This window comes from Oryctolagus cuniculus, chromosome 10 (genome assembly GCF_051225735.1).
Source record: "Oryctolagus cuniculus isolate XC-2025 breed Fujian yellow rabbit chromosome 10, ASM5122573v1, whole genome shotgun sequence".
Lineage (NCBI taxonomy): Eukaryota > Metazoa > Chordata > Mammalia > Lagomorpha > Leporidae > Oryctolagus > Oryctolagus cuniculus.
In genome coordinates this window covers 41,034,262-41,056,575 of record NC_142876.1, presented here as the reverse complement: position 1 = coordinate 41,056,575, position 22,314 = coordinate 41,034,262, and the positions used below count along the sequence as shown (strand labels likewise).

At 41.6% G+C, this 22,314-nt stretch overlaps 1 protein-coding gene across 16 annotated transcripts in view; it reads right to left on the bottom strand.

The window, feature by feature from the left end:
* TPGS2 (tubulin polyglutamylase complex subunit 2) overlaps nt 1–22,314 on the bottom strand; it is an 82,754-nt gene that overhangs the window by 55,589 nt on the left and 4,851 nt on the right. For 4 of the 16 annotated variants that reach the window (XM_051851990.3, XM_089305790.1, XM_089305796.1 and 1 more), the window contains exon 2: nt 19,179–19,293. The exons of 10 other annotated variants lie outside the window; for them this stretch is intronic. In XM_051851990.3, coding sequence (XP_051707950.1) covers nt 19,179–19,197 — 19 coding nt within the window. In that variant the 5' untranslated portion in view covers nt 19,198–19,293. Of the gene's footprint in view, nt 1–18,800; nt 19,294–22,314 lie in introns of those variants that run through there. 2 more of the 16 variants (XM_089305788.1, XM_089305794.1) reach the window with 2 other exon arrangements.

Here is a 22,314-nt window from a genome sequence, read left to right as displayed (position 1 = left end):
AGGACAGGTCTTCTGGCCTGTTTTTACATGTCCTCTTCCCTCCTTTGCAGGTTCATGTTCTCTGGTGTCCTCCTCCCTCCTTTGTATCCACCTCCATCAGGTCCTTTCTAGATAGTCCATACCTCAAAGGTAGCTCACTGGGCAGAATTTTTATTCCCCCATTGTGTTGCTTTAGTCTTTAACCTGCTGAGTCACCAGCCCAAGCAGTGCCCAGGACCGGTGCCCTTTCTCCAGACTTTTTAAGTCCGTTTTAAGGTTCTGGTTCTGAAGGCACATTACATGCCTCAAGGTTGGGAAGGACAAGGCCTAGATGGCGGTACAGCAGTGGGAGGTTCCGAGTCGTTTGAGGAAAAATGGATAGTTAGCAGAAGGGATACATACAGCGGTATCGCTGTAAGTTCATGTAGAGTGGTCCAGAAGTCCAGGAGAGACTGCTCAGGTCCATGCTGGGGTAGCAAGGAAGAGGGAGAGGTGGTGGATGTCAGCAAAGGAGCGGTGCAGGGATGGAGCGAGGAGACTGGCACTGCCTATCACTGGAAGTGAACCAGGTGAGAGGTCGCAAGTCCACAGAGCTATGGACAGTGGTGGGCAGGGAAGCTTGGTGAACTGTGTTTGAAGCTCCAAGCAGCAAGAAAGAGAAATGGTAGGGGAACGGGCAGAGAGGTTGGGCATGCCATGTTCCTTCTGTGTCTCTCCTCCCAACCGGACCCACAGTCGGCGGGTGAAGCCATACTGATTACATTTTTGAGTGTAAGCAGGGGGCCGCCATGTCTGCCTCCCATGCACACACCCACCAATTGTGTGGGCCAGCTCACAACATGCCCCAACTGGGAACAAGGATCACAATATTTCAGAACGATTTCTTCTCCACCACACAAGCTGCAATGGAAAGTAGTCCTAAACAGCGAAAACCAGAGCTTGTTTGAAGCATCAGTGAGAAGTGTGCCCAGCCCCAGTAGGCTGGGCTTAGTGTACCAAAGCCCTGATACCCACCTCCACAATATCCAGAAGTAAACAGAGCTCCAGGAGGCAGGGCTGCAAGCTTCCACTTGCAACGCACACACACAGCAACTCACAGCAGACGGATATCAGTTTAAAAATAAAATCAACCAGAAAAGTCGGAAGTACAAAGGAAAAATCCTACATAAGCATAAGGAAGACTTTACGAACTTGCCAGAGGGGCAATATGAATCCTCAGTAATGGAGGCTGAGGAAGAGATTGAGGATATGCTAGAAAAGGAATTCAGAGAATTAATAGTCAGATTACTTCGAAGCAATCAGAAACAAATTCACAATCTAAATGAAAAGCACTCCCAAGAAATTGAGATTTTAAAGAGAAGCCAGAATGAAATACTGGAAATGAAGAATTCAATAGACCAAATAAAAAATGCAGTGGAAAGTCTTAGCAATAGAAGAGACAGAAGAAAGATATCAGAACTAGAAGACAAATTTCTGAAAATAATAGACCAAATATAAAAAGAAGAAATTAGAAAATTAAAAATCACAGTCGCAGAATTACAAGATTCTATCAAACCACCAAACTTACGGATCCTAGGAATTCCAGAAGGTATGGAAAGAGAGAAAGGCTTAAAAGGTCTTCTTAATAAAATAATAACAGAGAACTTCCACAATCTGGAGAAAGAGACATCCAAGTACAAGATATACACCGAATTCCCAATAGACATGACCAGAAAAGAACTTCACGACACACAGTAGCAAAAATCAACTCAGTGAAAGACAAAGAATAGATCTTAAAATGTGCAGGAGAGAAAAGACAAATCACATTCAGAGGAAACCCAATTAGACTCATCCCAGACTTACTGCAAAGCCTACAGGCAAGGAGACAATGACAAGACATATCCCAAGTCCTAAGAGAAAAAAACTATGAACCCAAAATACTGTACCTTGCAAAACTCTCATTTATGAATGAAGGAGAAATAAGGATCTTCCACAACAAGCAGAAACTGAAAGAATTTTGGAACTACTCGCCCAGCCCTACAAAAGATGCTCAAGGATGTACTAGACACAGAAACAGGAACATCACGACATAAGAAGATGAATGCAAAAAAATGACCCAGCAAAAGTACAAATGAAATTCAAAATACATAAACAGGACTATTTAAGGAAACATGGCAGGGCAAATACAGTATTTAACAACAGTCATACTGAATGTAAATGGTCTAAACTCCCCAGTTAAAATTCACAGACTGGATGAATGGATTAAAAAAGAAAACCCACTTATTTGCTGCCTACAAGAAACATACTTTACCAATAGAGACACACACAGACTGAAAGAGAAAAGATGGAAAAAGATAATCCATGCTAATAAAAACCAAAAAAGAGCTGGTGTGGCCATCCTAATATCAGACAAAATAGACTTTAACACAAAACTATTAAAAGAGATAAAGAAGGATACTATATAATGATTAAAGGATCAATTCAACAGGGAGTTGTGATTATTATAAATGTATATGCACCTAATTACAGGCCACCTACCTATTTAAAAGAATTGTTAAGGGATTTAAAGGGAGATATAGACTCAAAGATAATAGTAACTGGAGACTTCAATGCCTCAATTTCAGCAATGAACAGATCAACCAGATAGAAAATCAACAAAGAAACAGTTAATCGACACCACAGACCAAATAGACCTAGCAGATAGCTACAGAGCCTTCCACCCTACAACCACAGAGTACACATTTTTTTCTCCAGTAAATGGAACTTTCTCTAGGATTTACCACATGCTACACCATAAAGTGAGTCTCAGCAAATTCTAAAAAATCAAAATCATACCATACATCTTCTCAGACCACAATGCAATGAAGCTAGAAATAAACAACTCTCTACATCATATGCAAACATATGAAGGATGAACAAGTTCTGAATGAACAATGAGTCATAGAAGAAATCAAAAGGGAAATCAAAAAATTTCTGGAAACATATGAAGACAGCAATACAGCATACCAAAATTTGTGGGATACAGCAAAAGCAGTGTTAATAGGAAAGTTTATAGCAATTGGTGCCAACATCAAGAAATTGAAAGGCACCAAATAAATGAACTATCTGTGTACTTCAAGGATCTAGAAAAATAACAGCAAACCAAACCCAAAACTAGTAGAAGCAAAGAAATAATTAGAGAAGAAAAAAATCAATGAAATTGAAACCAAAAAACAATACAAAAGATCAGCAAAAAGAAGAGCTAGTTTTTTGAAAATTAAAATCGACAGTATTGAATCAACTAACCAAAAAAAGGACAGAGAAGAACCAAATCAATAAAATTAGAGATGAAAAAGGAAATGTACAACAGACACCAAAGAAATAAAAAGAATCATCAGTAACCACTACAAAGAGCTGTATGCCAACAACCTGGGAAACCCGGAAGAAATGGATAGATTCCTAGACACATACAATCTACATATATTGAGCCATGAAGACATAGAAAACCTAAACAGACCCATAACCCAGATAGAAATTGAATCAGTAATAAATTCCCTCTCAACACAGAAAAGTCCGGGACTGCATGGATTCACTACTGAATTCTACCAGAAATTTAAATTACTAATTCAAATTCTCAAATTATTCAAAATAATTGAAAGGGAGGGAATCCTCACAAATTCTTCCTATGAAGCCAGCATCACATTAATTCTTAAATCCGGGAAAGATGCAACAGAGAAAGAGAACTATAGACCAATTCCCCTGATGAACACAGATAACAAAAATGCTTAACAAAATTGTGGCCAATGGAATTCAAAAACACATCAGAAAGATCATTCACTCGGACCAAGTGGGATTTATCCCTGGTGTGCAGGGATAATTCAACATCCCCAAAATCAATGTGATACATCACATTAGCAAACTGCAGAAGAAAAACCATATGATTATCTCAATAGATGCAGAGAAAGCATTTGACAAAATACAACACCCTTTCATGATGAAAACTCTAAGCAAATTGGGTTTAGAAGGAACATTCTTCAACACAATCAAGACAACTAATGACAAACCCATGGCCAGCATCATACTGAATGGGGAAAAGTTGGAAGCATTCTCACTGAGATTTGGTACCAGACAGGGATGTCCTCTATCACCACTGGTATTCAATACAGTCCTGAAGTTTTAACCAGAGTCTTTAGGTAAGAAAAAGAAACCAAAGGGATACAAATTGGGAAGGAGAAAGTCAAATTATCCCTATTTGCAGATTACATGATCCTATATATAGGGTATCCAAAAGACTAAGAGACTACTGGAACTCATAGAAGAGTCTGGTAAAGTAGCAGGAAATAAAGACAATACACACAAAAAATAGCCTTTGTATACAAAGACAATGCCATGGCTGAGAAAGAACTTCTAAAATCAATCCCATTTGCACTAGCTACAAAAAAGAAAAAAAAAAAAATCAAATATCTTGGAACAAATTTAACCAAGGATGTCAAAGATCTCTCTCTCTCTCTCTCTCTCTCTCTCTCTCTTTTTTTTTTATTCACAGTGAGAAATGAGGATATCCAAGGCTTTTTTTTTTTTTTTTGACAGGCAGAGTGGACAGAAGAGAGAGAGAGACAGAGAGAAAGGTCTTCCTTTGCCGTTGGTTCACCCTCCAATGGCCGCTGCAGCCGGCGCACCACGCTGATCCGAAGGCAAGAGCCAGGTGCTTCTCCTGGTCTCCCATGGGGTGCAGGGCCCAAGCACCTGGGCCATCCTCCACTGCACTCCCTGGCCACAGCAGAGAGCTGGCCTGGAAGAGGGGCAACCGGGACAGAATCTGGCGCCCTGACCGGGACTAGAACCCGGTGTGCCGGCGCCGCAAGGCGGAGGATTAGCAGGGCTTTATTTTGTAATGCAGAGGCCACATCGTGGCCCCAATCCCTCTTCCCACCCTGTACTTATTAAATGTTTATCACTCTAGGAGACCCAGCAATCCCCTCATGAAAAGATCTCTTACAATGAGAAATACAAAACTTTAAAGAAAGAAATAGAAGATACAAAAAAATAGAAAAATCTTCCATATTCATGGATTGGAAGAATCAATATTATCAAAATGTCCATTCTTCTGAAAGCAATTTATAGATTCAATGCAATACTAATAAAAATACCAAGACATTCTTCTCAGATCTAGAAAAAATGATGCTGAAATTCATATGGAGGCATAGGAGACCTAGAATAGCTACAGCAATCTTATCGAACAAAAACAAAGCTGGAGGAATCGCAATATCAGATTTTAAGACATACTACAGGGGCCAGCACTGTGGCAAACGGGTAAAGCTACCTCCTGCAGTGCTGGCATTCCACATAGGCGCTTGTTCAAGTTCTGGCTGCTCCACTTCTGATCCAGCTCTCTGCTATAGCCTTGGAAAGTGGCAGAAGATGGTCCAAGTCCTTGGGCCCCTATACCATGTCAGAGATCCGGAAGAAGCTCCTGGCTCCTGACTTCGTATCGGCACAACTCCAGCCATTTCGGCCAATTGTGGAGTGAACCAGAGGATGGAAGACTTTTCTCTTTCTCTGCCTCTCCTCTCTCTGTGTAACTCTTTCAAATAAATAAATAAGCCTTAAAAAAAAAAAAAAGGACATACTACAAGGCAGTTATAATCAAAAAAGCCTGGTACTGGTACTGAAACAGATGGATTGACCAATGGAAGAGAATAGAAACCCCGGAAATCAATCCAAACATCTACAACCAACTTATATTTGACCAAGGAGCTAAAAACAATCCCTGGAGTAAGGACAGTCTCTTCAACAAATAGTGCTAGGAAAACTGGATTTCCACATGCATAAGTTTGAAGCAAGACCCCCACCTTATACCTTACACAAAAATCTACTCAACATGGATTAAAGCTCTAAATCTAAGACCCAACACCATCAAATTAATTGAGAACATCGGGGAAACCCTGCAAGACATTAAAACAGGCAAAGAGTTCCTGGAAAAAACTCCAAAATTTACAAATGGGATTACTTCAAATTGAGAATCTTCTGTACGGACAAAGACACAGGAACGCGAAGAGTCAACTGACAGAATGGGAGAAGTTATTTACAAACTATGCAACTGATAAAGGATTAATAACCAGAATCTACAAAGAGATCAAGAAACTCCAAAACAACAAAACAAACAACCCAGTTAAGAGATGGGCCAAGGACTTGAGCAGACATTTTTCAAAAGAGGAAATCTAAATGGCTAACAGACACATGAAAAAATGTTCAGGATCACTAGCTGTCAGGGAAATGCAAATTGAAACCACAATGAGGTTTCACCTGATTCTAGTTAGAGTGGCTCTCATACAGAAATCAAGAAACAACAAATGCTGGAGAGGATGTGGGGAAAAAGAAAATCTAATCCACTGTTGGTGGGACTGTAAACTGGTAAGGCCACTATGGAAGACAGTATGAAGATACCTCAAAAATCTGAACATAGACCTACCATATGACCCAGCCATGCCACTCCTGGGAATTTACCCAAGGGAAATGAAATCAGTAAACAAAAAAGCTATCTGCACCTCCATGTTTATTGCAGCTCAATTCACAATAGCTAAGACATGGAATCAACCTAGCTGCCCATCAACCAAAGACTGAATAAAGAAATTAGGGGATATGTTCACTATGGAATAGTATACAGCAGTTTTTAAAAAAATGAAATCCAGTCATTTGCAACTAAATGGATCAATCTGGAAAACTTCATACTTAGTGAAATAAGCCAGTCCCAAAGGGACAAATACTATACGTTCTCTCTTATCTATGAGAACTAGTAGTGCACCTAAAATGAAAGCTGTTGAAGTGAAATTGACACTTTGAGAAACAATGGCTTGAACAGCCCTCATCTTGACTGTTGAGGAACAATTTTTTATTTTTCTTTTCTCTTCTTCATACCATATGTTGAACTCTTTACTTAATATAGAGTAATCATATATATATAAAGTCAATTGAAAATAGATCTCAGTAAAAAATAAGAGGGGGAATAAGAGAGGGAAGAAGAAGTTTGTTACTATCAAGCTGTAAAATGCCATCTTAATTGTTGAAGTGATTATATTAAGTGCTAAAGTTAACATACAGATATGATTAAGTTTTGGAAGAGATCATATAAATAGCATGAAGTGCCTGGTAATAATAGAATCAAAAAGGAGGGAATTGGGGCCAGTGTTGTGGTGTATTGGGTAAAGCCACCGCCAGCAGTGCCAGCATCCCATATGGGTGCTGGTTTGAATCCCAGCTGCTCTACTTCTGATCCAGATCTCTGCTATGGCCTGGGAAAGCAACAGAAGATGGCCCAAGTCCTTGGGCCTCTGTACCTGCATGGGAGACCCAGAAGAAGCTCCTGATTTCTGGCATTGGATCGGTGCAGCTCTGGCCGTTGTGGCCAATTGGGGAGTGAACCAGTGGATGGAAGACCTCTCTCTCTCTTTCGCCTTTCCTTCTCTCTCTCTGTGTAACTCTGAGTCTCAAGTAAATAAATAAATGTTTTTTTTTTTTTTTAAAGGAGGGAATGCCCAACATAGCAAGCAGTCCACACAGCAGACTCATAGATTGACATTCGCTTTAAGTAACACTCTGACCTCAGAATCAGCCCTTAAGGCATTCCAATGTGGCTGAAAACCCCATGAGAGCAATTCAGGCATGGAAAGCCAAGACACTGTGGCAAAACATATCCTACATGAAGGATCTCTTCAAGTGGAAAGAAGGGACCATCAAAGAAGGATGTACTTTTCTCTGAAAGGTGGTGAGAACTTCCACTTTGCTTATGGCCTTGTGTAAATAATGATGGAGTTTATTGTCAAAAAAGGTTTCTATAGCCTTGGAAGTTCGTGCCAAGAGCCTCAGGTGATCACTGATATCATAAATAAGAGTGTCAATTGTTAAATTAACAAAGGAATCACTGTGCACTTACTCGCCATGTAGGACTTCTGTCCTTAATGAGTTGTACTATGAGAATTAACTGTAAAACTTGTTCTCAAACAGTACTTTATATGTTGTGTGTGTGGGTGAAAACTGCTGAAATCTTTACTTAATATAGAGTTGGTCTTCTGTATATAAAGTTAATTAAAAATGAATCTCAATGAAGAATGGGATGGGAAAGGGAGTAGGAGGTAGGATAGGAGTAGGGGTAGGTGTGTGGATATGGGGGGAAAACCACTGTATTCCTCTATGAAATCTGCATTCATTAAATAAAAGCTTTTTAAAAAATGTTAGGAGGTACAAGACAATTGTTTCTTTTCACATATGGCGGCAAAGCTGTAATGATATATATTTGCTCAAGGCAAGGAGTCTCAGTTGAAGCACTCTCGCAGGCGTGTGCTGTTCTGGCAAATGTAGATCCTAGGCTACAGGCGTGGAAGTCTGAGAGAGTGTAGATGAGACATGGTAGTCCCACCTGTACCTTCCTTCCTTCCCTTTGGGTGTCAGTGCACGTCTGGATATCACAGGCAGCATGAGTGTTTGAGAGACATCTCAAACTCAGGAGAGATAAAAGCTGAAGGACTCCTGTTTTTATTCGCTCATTCCAGATGAAAAGCAAACCCATCTACAGCAGTCATTCCCCTGGGCATTCCCCTGCTTGCTCAGATATTGAGATTCCTTTGACACTCAGAGCTTAAAAAAAAAAAAGGCCTGATCAGCTGTACGACTGCCTGGCCTAGTTGCAAAGTAAGGGGAAGTATTAACTACAATACTATTGTCCAACTGTATCTCTTTTGTTGTAAAAAAGGGAAGTGGGTTGAGGTCCCTTATGGATATGCTTTCTTTGCATTGAGACAATACAGAATTCTATAAAGCTTGTTGGATTGATTCAAATATTATGGCAGCTCTATCTCTTCCAGGACCACAACGACCTCCCTGTAATCCACCCACTTCTCCTATTTTTCCTCTGTACTCAAAATCCTTAGCTCCCCCAGAGCCTCATGCCAATTTGCTACTTCTTCAGCAGACGCCTGGAAGGCAGAGACCTATTGGGTCCAAGTCCCTTTTTCTCTGCAAGACTTCAGGCAGATTAAGGGGGATCTAGGTAGCTTCACAGATGACCCAGATCATTACATAGATGCAGTCCAGAACTTCACACAGGTGTGTGAATTAATCTGGAAGGATGTAATGCTGTTCCTCAGCCAGACTCTAACAAGGTCACAAAAGCTTGCAGCCAGCCATACAGGCAGCAGAGAAATTTGGGGATGTGTTCTATGAATCCCATTGACATGACCATCAAATTGCAACATATGAACAAGAGGTGCTGCAGTTCCCTAGGATGATCCTGAGACCCTAACATTCCTGTAGATGACTGGCAAAGAAGGCATTTTATTGTCTGTATGATAGTGGGTCTAAAGAGCATAGAAACAAATTCCCTAATTACTCTAAATTACCTCAGATCCATTAAGGGCCATAGGAAAATCTCTCTGCCCTCATGGAAAACCTGAGGGAGACTTTAAAGAAATATGCCCCAACATACCTTGATTGTGTAGAGGGACAGGCAATTTTAAAGGAGCAATTCCTGACCTAGTCTCCTGCAAACATCAGGAAACAACTTCAGAAATTTGTAATGGGACCTGAAAGCACCCTAGATAAATCTCTACCACCACAGTCTATTATAACAGGGATGAAGACAGAACACAAAGCATGAGAGGATGGACAGGAGGAGAGGTATGCTCCTGGTGGCAGCTGCACAGCCACAATCCTGATGCCATTGCTGCAAAGGCAGTGAACACTTCATCACACATGGTCAGAGCAGACCTCCCCACCGCCCCAGGCCATGTCCCATTTGGAAAGGAGATCACTGGAGTATGACTGCCCCTGAAGGCCAAGAATTCCAGGGACAGGCATTTCCAAAAAACTTTCCACATAGGACTGAAGGGGCCTGGGGGCCTCTTTCCAGGCTATATGACACATCAGATCAGCATCAACTAGCTCCAGGGAGTTCTTATAGAAGGCCTATAAATTTCCTCTAGATACTAGAACAACTTTTTCTGTCCACTCCAGCTTTGCCCCCTCTCTCATACTATACTCATAAATGGTGTCTCAGGATCTCCTCAGGTTAAACAGTTCACCCAACCTTTGACTACATCTGGAATGAGCTAATATTTACTCCCTATTTTATCATACCAGAAATCCCAGCATCTTTACTAGGTAATGACCTCCTAAGCCCAGATGAAGACCACAGTTCTTTAAGGACCAGGGGAGACTTTGTCTCCCCTCTTACATAGACAGACATCAATCTTGAAGTTTGGAGTATCCAGGGAAAAGTTGGTAGGGTTATAGGTGCTCAGCCTACCCAAGTTCCTCCTAAAAACAAGAACAAAAACAACAACAACAAAAAAAAACCGACCAACCAAAAAAACCATCCTCCTTCCCTCATCAGAGACAATATCCACTAAACCTTGAGACTTGGGGCTGCTGCTATGGCTTAGTGAGTAAAGTCGTCACCTACAGTGCCAGCTATGGGGGCGGGTTTGTGTCTCAGTTGCTCCACTTCTGATCCAGCTCCCCTGCTAAAGCACTTGGGAAAGCAGCAGAAGATGGTCCAACTACTTGGGCCCCTGCACCCACAAAAGAGACCCAGAAAAAGTTCCTGGCTTCATATTTGCATAGCTGCGGCTGTTGCAGTCATTTGGGGAGTAAACCAACAGATGGAAGATTGATCTCTAACTCTGCCTTTTAAAAACAAACAAACAAACAAACAAACAAAAAAGACTGAGTTTACGAAAAGGCTAAAGCCATCGCAGTCATTCTTAAGGTGCCAACAAGTTTTGAAATCATGCAATAATCCCTGCAACACCGCTATTCTAGAGGTTTAAAAGGAAATGGACAATGGAGACTACCACAGGATCTTCACCACATTAATAAGGCTATGGTGCCCATACATTCCATTGTTCCTAATACCATTACCTTGCTATCACAGAGTCCAGAAGAGTGGCCTGGTTCAGTTTTTTAGATGTAAAGGATGCCTTCTTCTGCATTCCTCTGCACCCTGATTTGCAATTTCTGTTTGCCCTGCCTAAGCCTCTCCATGGGTAAAATCTTTAATCTTTATGTAACTGAAAGAAAAGGAATGGCTTTAGGAGTATTAACTGAAAGGACCAGCACAACAACCTTACTAAGATTATCTCAGTAAGGGACTTGATTTAGTGGCCAAGGGATGGCCAGCCTGCCTCTGAGCAGTGGCTATTATCACCCTCGTCATTCCTGAAGCCAGCAAACGTATCTTGGGGCAGGATTCAATAGTGTATACACCCCATATTGTAACTGGATTGCTGGCCTCAAAAGGAAGGCTTTGGTTAACAGATAACTGTCCCTTAAAATACCAGACATTAATAGTAGAAAGCCCTGCAGTTCAGATCAAGACAGGCTCCTCTTTTAATCCCCCCACTTACCTCTCAGAGGTAAGGAAGATCCCAGGCATGACTGTGAACAGGTAGTTTTGCAGATGCATGCAGCCAGAGATGATCTTAAGGAAACTCCCCTAGGAAAATCTGGACTGTGTCCTCTTCACAGATGGGAGTTTCTTTGTGGAACAGGGAAGCTGCTGGGCTTGTGAAGGTCTCAGGCCACAATGCCTGGATCCATCATGGTAAAGTAATTTCCAGCAGCCCAGACTGCGGAAGACTGTCTGACGTAGCAAGGATGACTACTTGTGTGAAGCTTCTGAGAGACGTGAGCTGTTAGGAAGACCCCACCTCTAGATCAGTAATAAATACGACTCAGCCACGTGCAGCTGAAATTCTGCGTTTCTTTTTGTCCTTGGTTCTCTGATCACCCTTACTGCTTCTCTCCCTTCCCATAAACTAACTTTATTATATCACATTTAAAAACCCTTCTAGAAAGTTTTTATTCCCCCATTTGTTGAATCCTTTACTTAGTACAGAGTTAATCTTCTGTATATAAAGTTAATTCAAAATAGATTTTAGTAAAAATAAGATTGGGGATAGGAGAGGGAGGAGAAAGAGAGTTTTATTTGTGAAATGCATTAAGTTTGTATTCCTTAAATAAAAGGTTTCTTTGGGGAGCGGGGGGAGCCCTTCCTAGAGATGCTTCTCCTTTTACAGCCTGTGCCCCTAACTGGTCTGACAGAATGTCTGAACGTGCCAGGGCAAGGTCCCTGCATGCAACCCTGAGTGATGCAAATGTCAATGGGGATGGCATGCTAGTGCACTGAGCTTTGCAGTAAGCAATACAATAAGGGAACAATGACACATACTGCTGCTGTGGACTACAGGTGGTACGTGCTTGCAGGCAAATTGTAGCTAGGGTAACATATTGCCTAGATGTTGAGATAAGCTGAACCACGTGTACCAAGTCCCAGCCTGATCTAACCAACTGTCCCTTCCAAGTCCAGCCTGATCTACAGAGAAAGATGCTTTGTTCCTTTAAGATCTATAATGTGCCTAGGCAGAATAAAATGTCACTAGTAAAATCAGACTGTCAAGACTGCAGCTTAAGAGTTTCCTCTCTTCAGCTACAGTGTATGCGGGTCAGTCTCTTGATTTACAATGTCAAAATAAACACCCAAAGTTAACAGGAACTGTCCTCTGCATAAGAGAAGGAACAGGCCGGCACCGCGGCTCAATAGGCTAATCTGCCTGTGGCGCCAGCGCATTGGATTCTGTCCTGGTTGCTTCTCTTCCAGTCTAGCTCTCTGCTGTGGGCTGGGAGTGCAGTGGAGGATGGCCCAAGTGCTTGGGCCCTGCACCAGCATGGGAGACCAGAAGAGGTACCTGGCTCCTGGCTTCGGATTGGCGCGGTGCACCAGCCGCAGCGGCCGTTGTAGGGTGAACCAAGGGAAAAAGGAAGACCTTTCTCTCTGTCTACTCTGTTAAAAAAAAAAGAGAGAGAGAGAGAGAGAGAAGGAACAAAAATATACAGCCCAACCAGATGCCAACCTGGATGGTATAATCTAACCAGATCAAACAATAAAGAACCTTGGCATTGGCTGAGTACAAGCAAGGAAAATAGATACAGGGTTATACAGCTGTGTAATGAAGGAGGTCTTACTAACACTACCTACTTAATGACAAATATACTTTAACTCTTCTCACCAAACTATATGCTCTCACTCTTATGGGAAAGTTCTTTTTATTTTTTAAATTTAAAAAAAATTTTTTTTACATGCAGAGTTAGTGAGAGAGAGAGAGACAGAGACAGAGAGAAAGGTCTTCCTTCTGTTGGTTTATCCCCCAAATGGTTGCTGTGGCCGGTGTGCTGCGGCCTGCAGGCCGCGCTGATCCGAAGCCAGGAGCCAGGTGCTTCCTCCCGGTCTCCCATGTGGCCAAGCACTTGGGCCATCCTCCATTGCTATGGGAAAGTTCTTTGACAACTGGGGAGATTTCTTTAGAAATCGGAAGTGGTTGCTTTGGCCGTCACTCTTCCTAGGACCAATAAGTGCCATTCTTTTTATTCTCTTGGTAGGACCATGTATAATAAACTGTCTTACACATTTTATGTCTTCTAGGATTAAACAACTAGAAGCCAACAACTCCAGGTGGTACTCCAGATGAAGCCTCAAGGAAATCTGCATTTAGCTTGACCTTCAGAGGAATCCTCTGCTGCCGTCTGCTGTGTCCCTTAATGACTCCCCCTTTCAGCATGAAGCAGCCAGAAAGATCATGGCCCCATACCCTCAGGGGGCATGAAAGTGGTAAGGTGGGAGGTGTTGGTTGGGCTAATGGGCAGTTAGGTCAGTTAACTGCACTTAGTTTTTCTTAAAGCTAGACAAGATTGTAATCCCTGCCTTCTGATTAGCTCTTATTCTGCTCCTCCCCAGTTTGGTTAAATCTAGGTTTGATCTACAGAAACGGGCCAATCAGAAAGAGCCACTTCAAGCTTACAAAAGGCAGACCATGGCAAGCTTCTTCGGCATTTCCCACCTTGGAGCACACCCCTACCCCAACTGCTGTGGCAGGAAGTTTCTCACTTTCAATAAATCTTGCTTTGCTCACTGTCCCTGTTTGCTTGGAAATTCTTCTTTGTTGTCAAGATTATCCTTGTCCTCATCCCACCACAACAGAAAGACCACCCATGTTCACGGGTTGGAAGAATACAGTTAAACGTTCATACTACCAAAAGCAAATTACAGATTTCATGAAATTTCTATCAAACTACAGATGACATTCTTCACAAAACTAGAAAAAGCAATCATGCAGCTCACATTGAAGTAAAGACCCTGAATAACCAACCAATATTGAGTGAAAAATGAAAACAAAACCAACAAACAAAAGTTGCAAGCATCATAATACCAGATTTCAAGACACACTACAGAGCTATTGTAATCAAAATGCATGGGATGGGCATAAAAACAAACACAAAACCCAATGGAACAGAATGGATATCCCAGAAATAAATCCATGCACCTACAGCCAATTGATTCTTGACAAATTCACCAATAACACAAAGAGAAGAAAGGATGGATTCTTTAATAAATGGTGCTGAGAAAAATGGATATCTACATAAAGACAGAAAAATTGACACCCCTCCTCCCCCCAGTTCTCACTCTACCATAGGCAATGATTTTATAGATAAGACCTCAAATGCTCAGGCAACAAAAGCAAAACTAGATAAATGGGATTATAACAAAATAACAAGCTTCTGCAAAGGATACAATCAACAGAGTGAAGAAAACTGGCAGAGTGGGAGAAAATACTTGTAAACTAGTCATCTGACAAAGATTTAGAGTCCAGAATACAAGGAACTCAAAAAAACCTCAATAATGACAAAAACAATCCAGTCAAGGAATGACCAAAGGATTTGAATGGACATTCTTCAAAAGGATAAATACAAACAGCCAACAAATTTATGAAAAGAGCTCAGTATTATTAGCAATCAGAGAAAAGTAAATCAAAACCATAATGATACAGCTTCACTCCAGTTAGAATGATTATCATCAGGGCTGGCATTGTTTTTTAATGGGTAAAGCTGCCACCTGAGATGCTGGCGTCTCATATAGGTGCTGGTTCATATCCTACCTGCTCCACTTCCAATCCAGCTCCCTGCTAATGTACCTGGGAAAATCAGAAGCTGGCCCAAGTGTTTGGGACCCTGCACCCATGTGGGAGATTCAGATGAGGCTTCTGGATTTGGCCTGGAGCACTGCCACTGAAGCCATCTGGTGAGCAAACCAGAAATGGAAGAGCTCTCTTTCTCTACTTCTCTCTATGTAACTCTCTCAAATAAATAAATCGTTAAAAAAAAAAAAAAAAAAAAAAAAAAAGAATGATCATTAACAAAAATAAAACACTAAAAACAGATCTAACCATATGATCCAGCTATCTCACTTCCAGGGGTGTGTGTGTGTGTGTGTGTGTGTGTGTTTGTATCTCCATCCCATGGAAATCACATCAGTGTATCAAAAGAGATACATATACCCCCATGCTCACTGCTGCTCTATTCATAATAGCTAAGCTAGGGAATCAATCCAGATAATCCTCAAAAGATGAATGGGTAAAGAAAATGTGGTATATACACACAACTGAAAATTACTCAGTCACACAAAAGAATGATATACTATCATTTGCTGCAAACTGTATGGAAGTGGATGACATCATGTTAAGTGAAATAAGACTCAGAATGACAAATACATGTTCTCTCTCAATGTGGAAGCTGGGGGGAAAAGCCAATAGGAATGGAGAATAGTGATCATAAGCGACTGGGAAGGGTGTGTGTGTTTGGTGGCTGGAGGAGAGGAGACAGGGAGGTTAGATAACTGGATACCAAAACAGATACAGTAAGTTCTAGAGTTCTAAAGTACAATTGAGTGACTATACACTATTGTATATTGTATATCTTATGAATTAACAGAAGAACTCAAAAACTTGAAACAAAGTAATGACAAGGAAATACTGATCAGCATACATTGTATACATTTCCTGAAATGGCACACTATACCTCATAAATACGCACAATTATATATTAAAATTTTTTTAAAAAATTGTAATGTTTAAGGAGTCAGAAATGCTTCCTGGGCTTAGATCAACTTTGAATACATGTGTTGAATCATCACACTGTATCCTTAAAATATTGTGCAATTGAAAAAATAAAAAATTTAATATATGTGTTAAATTGAGTGATACTGGCTGGCGCCCTGGCTCACTTGGTTAATCCTCTGCATATGGGTGCCGGGTTCTAGTCCCAGTTGCTCCTCCTCCAGTCCAGCTCTCTGCTGTGGCCCAAGAAGGCAGTGGAGGATGGCCCAAATGCTTGGGCCCCTGCACCCGCATGGGAGACTGGGAGGAGGCACCTGGCTCATGCTTTGGAACGGCGCAGCACACCGGCCGTAGCAGCCATTTGGGGGGTGGGCCAACAGAAGGAAGACCTTTCTATCTGTCTCTCTCTCACTGTCTAACTCTGCCTGTCAATAAAAAAACAAAATTGAGTGATACCATCTTTCAGGAATACAGGAGTAGAAGGCAGACAGAGGCTGAAGAAGACTTGGAAATGACAGTGTCAGGAACTATGCACAGTTGATCTCAACCTTTAAAAAGATATTGCAATTATTGCAGCTTTGCTCAAGTAATATCTACACCTGCTCCTAGTGTGCACTCCTGCACTGAAGAAGCTGGATAGTGAGTGACTACATTTCCCAGTTTCCACTGTGCATAGGCTCCATCAGATGTCCAGGTCACACATGGAATTCTACTCTTTTTTTTTTTTTTTTTTTGACAGGCAGAGTGGACAGTGAGAGAGAGAGACAGAGAGAAAGGTCTTCCTTTGCCGTTGGTTCACCCTCCAATGGCCGCCGCGGCCGGCGCGCTGCGGCCGGCGCACCGCGCTGATCCAATGGCAGGAGCCAGGAGCCAGGTGCTTTTCCTGGTCTCCCATGGGGTGCAGGGCCCAAGCACCTGGGCCATCCTCCACTGCACTCCCGGGCCACAGCAGAGAGCTGGCCTGGAAGAGGGGCAACCGGGACAGAATCCGGCGCCCCGACCGGGACTAGAACCCGGTGTGCCGGCGCCGCTAAGCGGAGGATTAGCCTATTGAGCCGCGGCGCCGGCCCGGAATTCTACTCTTAAAACCTGGAAGAAGGCCGGCGCCGCGGCTCACTAGGCTAATCCTCCGCTTAGCGGCGCCGGCACACCGGGTTCTAGTCCCGGTCGGGGCGCCGGATTCTGTCCCGGTTGCCCCTCTTCCAGGCCAGCTCTCTGCTGTGGCCCGGGAGTGCAGTGGAGGATGGCCCAGGTGCTTGGGCCCTGCACCCCATGGGAGACCAGGAAAAGCACCTGGCTCCTGGCTCCTGCCATTGGATCAGCGCGGTGCGCCGGCCGCAGCGCGCCGGCCGCGGCGGCCATTGGAGGGTGAACCAACGGCAAAGGAAGACCTTTCTCTCTGTCTCTCTCTCTCACTGTCCACTCTGCCTGTCAAAAAAAAAAAAAAAAAAAAAAAAAAAAAAAAAAAAAAAAAAAACACCAAAAAAAACAAAAAACCTGGAAGAAGATGAGCAGATGAGGTAGAGAGCAAATGAAGGAGCTGGGTCTTCTCTCTAGTTGCAGAGATGTTCTGATCTCTTGAGGGGTGGAGAGTTGTAGTACAGGCAGCAGTACTAATTTTTGTGATTCTGCAGCTCCCTCGTCACACTAGCTCCAGGTTTTTCCTACTTAGCATCCCATTTTTTGCAGTGAGGTTCTCAGTCTCACTGATTTGAGATTTTGTAGACTAATGCCCCATAATTAATTTTTTTCTCTTAACTAGTTAGTGTCTCTCTAGCTTGAGTAGCTAGAGGTATGGCCTGCAACAAAGAAGCACAGAGTTTGGGTTTGTGGGTTCAGAGAAGATGACTTTCCAAAACAAATAACTGTGCACAGGTCAGAGGGAGTGGTCATTTATGTAACTTATGAATTATGGCCAGAGCCAGGCAAAAGTTTAAGTTTTGAATTACAACATCTCACATTTAAGGTCTTTGAAGACAGGGAGAAAAAGATAACATAATTCTGTAGCTAGATAAGAATATTCAAAGGAAATACTTAAGTTAAAAGTCTGATTCACAAATCAGAAAATTAGGTAAAAGTACACTTGTGGCCGGCGCCACAGCTCAATAGGCTAATCCTCCACCTAGCGGTGCCGGCACACCGGGTTCTAGTCCCGGTTGCTCCTCTTCCAGTCCAGCTCTCTGCTGTGGCCCAGGAGTGCAGTGGAGGATGGCCCAAGTCCTTGGGCCCTGTACCCCATGGGAGACCAGGAGAAGCACCTGGCTCCTGGCTTTGGATCAGCGCAGCACACCAGCCACAGCAGCCATTGTGGGGTGAACCAACAGAAAAGGTAGACCTTTCTGTCTCTCTCTCACTGTCCACTCTGCCTGTCAAAAAAAAAAAAAAAAAAAAAGTACACTTGAAGCCAGGCCCTGAAGGTGGGATATTTGGAGGACCAAGCAGGGGAAGACTACATAGAAAAAAGTTAACACCATCAAAACTGAGATTAATATCATGAGAAGAGTCAGACTATAGGGCTGACCTATGGAAAATTTTCTACAATAATAAGGCTGTCCTGCCCATCTGTAGCACTAAACCACTACACACCTGCTATCTTTCTGAGTCTAAACTCTTGATAGCTGTGGTTGCTTGCCTTGCCTATGTGACCAGTCCCCACATATCCCTGAAAATTGAGTCTTATGCAGGCTTCCCCGGCAGAAAAACTACACAAGTATTTTGTATTTCACTGCTTAAGGAAGCAGTATATTCTCTGTGTGATCATTCACAAAACAGAAAATATCAGAAGCCTGTGCACAGACGCCTCTAGAGACTGCCTGATGGCTTTTCTTCTTGCTTATTAATCTAGTAAGTTACAGCTGAATAAAAAAGAGAACAAATTACCAGATTTAAACACCACCCTTACATTACATCAGAGTTCTGTACCTCAGAAGTCAGGCATAGCATGACTGGGCTCTGCTCACGCTGAAGTTACCAAGCTATCCTTACACCAGGTGTGCCAACTGCTCAGCTGTCAGCTATTGTATTCTCATCTGGAACTTGGGGTCATCTTCTGGGTTCATTTTGGTTACTGACAAGGCAAATCCTTATTGTTGTAGGACTGTTCTCTCCATTTCTTTGCTTGCTGACAGCTGGGGTCACTCTCAGGTTTCAGAGGCCAACTTGCATTGCTTGTCATGTGTTCCCCTCCATCTTCAAGTCAGCAACAGCATAGAAAACCCTTCTCATGCTTCAAATCATTCTGAGGACCCTTTTTACTAGCAGCCTATTTCAAAGGGCACGTGAGATTAGATCAAGGCTCACCTGGATAATCTTTCGCCATTTAACATAACACATTAAAGGTGTGAAATTTCATCAGCTGTCACAATTCTGGTTATTAGAGCAGAAATTCTTAAAAGGCTTTTTAGAATTCCTTTTCCTAAGGAAAGAAAAAAAAAAAAAGAAAAAAAAAAGAAAGAAAAAATACCTTGAGAAATACGAGGGGGCTTCAAGTTCATGAAAAGTTCATGTTCTCTTAATCTACTTTTCCATGACCATTTTGAAGCCCCCTTGTAATTCATATACCACAAAAATTCACTCATTGTCTTTTGCTGGTCATACTGATTTTTTTAAAAACTGACACATAAACATTGTACATACTCATGAGGTACCATGTGATGTTCTGATACATGTATACACCGTGTAACTGTACAAAGATAAACTCACCTACTCAAATACATAATTTCTTTATTATTAAAACATTCAAACTCTTTTTTAAAATATAAAAATGTAGCTTTTTAAAGAAACAACCATACATTATCATTATCTATAGTCATCCTATTGTGCAACATAATAGCAAAGCTTCCTAGTCCTATCTAACCATAACTTAGCACCTACTAATCAACCTTTCCTCTTCCTCACCCTCACTACTCTCCCAGGTCTTTGGTATCCACCTTTCTACTCTGAACTTTTATGAGATTGATGTTTTTACATTCCACAGAACTCCCCAACTTTTAAGTATACAACTCAGTGGCTTTTAGTATATTCAGAGTTGTGTATCCTTGCCCTCAAATGAAACTCCCTATTTTAGTACTCATTCCATACTCCCCTCTTCCACCAGCCTCCAGCAACTACTAAGCTATTTCAGTCTCTATAGATTTGCTAATTCTGTACTTTTCATGTAAATGAATCACACAATATTTATCTTTTCCAACTAGAACTTTCACTTTATTTTCAAGGTTCATCTTTGTTGTACCATGTATAAGAACTTAATTCCTTATTTTTGCTGAATAATTTTCTGTTGTATGAAGATACCACATTTTGTAAAACCATTCATCATGGGCATTTGGGTTGTTTTCACTTCTGACTTGTGAATAATACTGCTAATAACGCTTTCGTACAAGTGTTCGTGTATAAATACTTTTATTTCTCTTGGGTATATATACCTTAAAATGGAATTGCTAGGTCATATGGTAACTCACTGTTTAACCTTTTGAAGAAGTGCAAACTTCTTAAAGCTGTTTTACCATTGTGTAATCTACCAATGGTATACAAGAGTTCCAATTTTTCCACATCCTTGCACAGTTATGTCCATCTTTTTGATTACAGCTATCCTAGTTAGCAGGTGTGAAATGCTATCTGGTTATGATCTGTATTTCTCTGGTGACTAATGATGAGGGTCATCTTTATATATGCTTATTGGCAATTTGTGTATCTTTGAGAAACGTCCATTCAGATCCTTTTAAATTGAATTTGTCTTTTATTGAGTTTCAGGAGTTCTTTATAGATTCCATATGTCTCTTCATATATGTTTTGCAAATATTCTGTTTTCTGGAAAGTCCTGTCACTTTCCTGATGGTATCCTTAAAAGCACACTTATTTATTTATATATTTTTTAGATTTATTTATTTATTTGGAAGGCAGAGCTACAGAGAGGGAGAGAGAGAGGGAGGGAGGGAGAGAGAGAGAGGTCTTCTATCCACTGGTTCACTCCCCAAATGGCCCCAATGACCAGAGCTGAGCCAGCCAAGAGCTTCTTCTGGGTCTCCCACCGGGTGTTGGGGCCCAAGGACTTGGGCCATCCTCCACTGCTTTCCTAGGCTATAGCAGAGAGCTGGATGAGAAGTGGAGCAGCTGGATCTTTAACCGGTGCCCATATGGGGGGGGGGGAGGGTGTGCCGGCACAGCAGGTGGCAGCTTTACCCACTATGCCACAGTACCAGCCCCCAACAATTAATTTTGATGAAGTCCTGACATCTTTTTCCTTTCATTGTTTGTGCTTTTGATGTCATTACCTAAGTATCTATTGCCTAAAGTCACGCAAGAATGAGCCCAATATCTGTTTTCTTTCAAGACTTTCATAGCTCAGCTTTTAGGTCTAAGATCAATTTGAAGTTAATTTTTATATGTGGCATGACATAGTGATTCAATTTTATTCTTCTACATGTCTATATCCAGTTATCATAGCATCATTTACTGAAAAAAATATTTTTCCTTATTGACTTGCCTTGATATTCTTGCCAAAATCAGTCAACATGACTGATGAAATATGATTTTTTTGGAGTATAAATCTTACTTCCATTGATCTGTATTTCCATCTTTATCCCAGTGCCTTAAGAATACGGTAGCTTTGTAACAATTTTTATTATAGTAAAATATACTTAATATTCATCACTACAACAAATTTTAAGTGTTCAATTCAATGGCATCAAGTGCATTTACACTGTTGTACAATCATCATCACTATTCATCTAAAGAAATTTTTCATCAGCTCCAAAGAAGTAAATACCAAAATAAAGAACAGCTGAATTAAAGAAATCTTTTCCCCTCTTTTCCAAGATTGTTTTGGCTATTTTGGCACTCTCGCATTTCCATGTTAATTTTAGGACTGCATCAGTCTGCTAATCTCTTCAAGACTTTGATAAGAATTGTAGATCTTAGATGTATAGATCAATTTGGGGAATGCTGGGTTTTTAACAATATTAATGCTTTGAATCCAGAAAAATGATTTGTCTTTCCATATATTTTGTTCTGCTTTAATTTCTCACTGTGTGTGTATGTGTGTGGCAGAGGAAGAGGAACAGAAAAGGTGAGAAGAGTGAAGGCACCTCCCCATCTTCTGGCATACTCCTCAAATTCCTGCATTGGCTAGGAGCCAGGAATTCCAGGTCTCCGGAGTGGTGGTAACCCAACTACCTGAATTATCACCACTGCTTCCCAGGATCTGCATTAAGCAAGAAGGAGGAATGAGACATGGGAGCCAGTATTTGAATCCAGGCACTCTGGTGTGGGATGTGGACATCCTAACCAGTGTCTTAATCATCAGGCCAAATGTCCACCTCTCCACATTCTTTTGTAGTTTTCAGTGCATAAGTCACTGATTTCTGTACATTTACAAGGATTCTATTCTCTTTGATACTACTACAAATGGAATTAATAACTTTTTTTGGATTGTTCATTG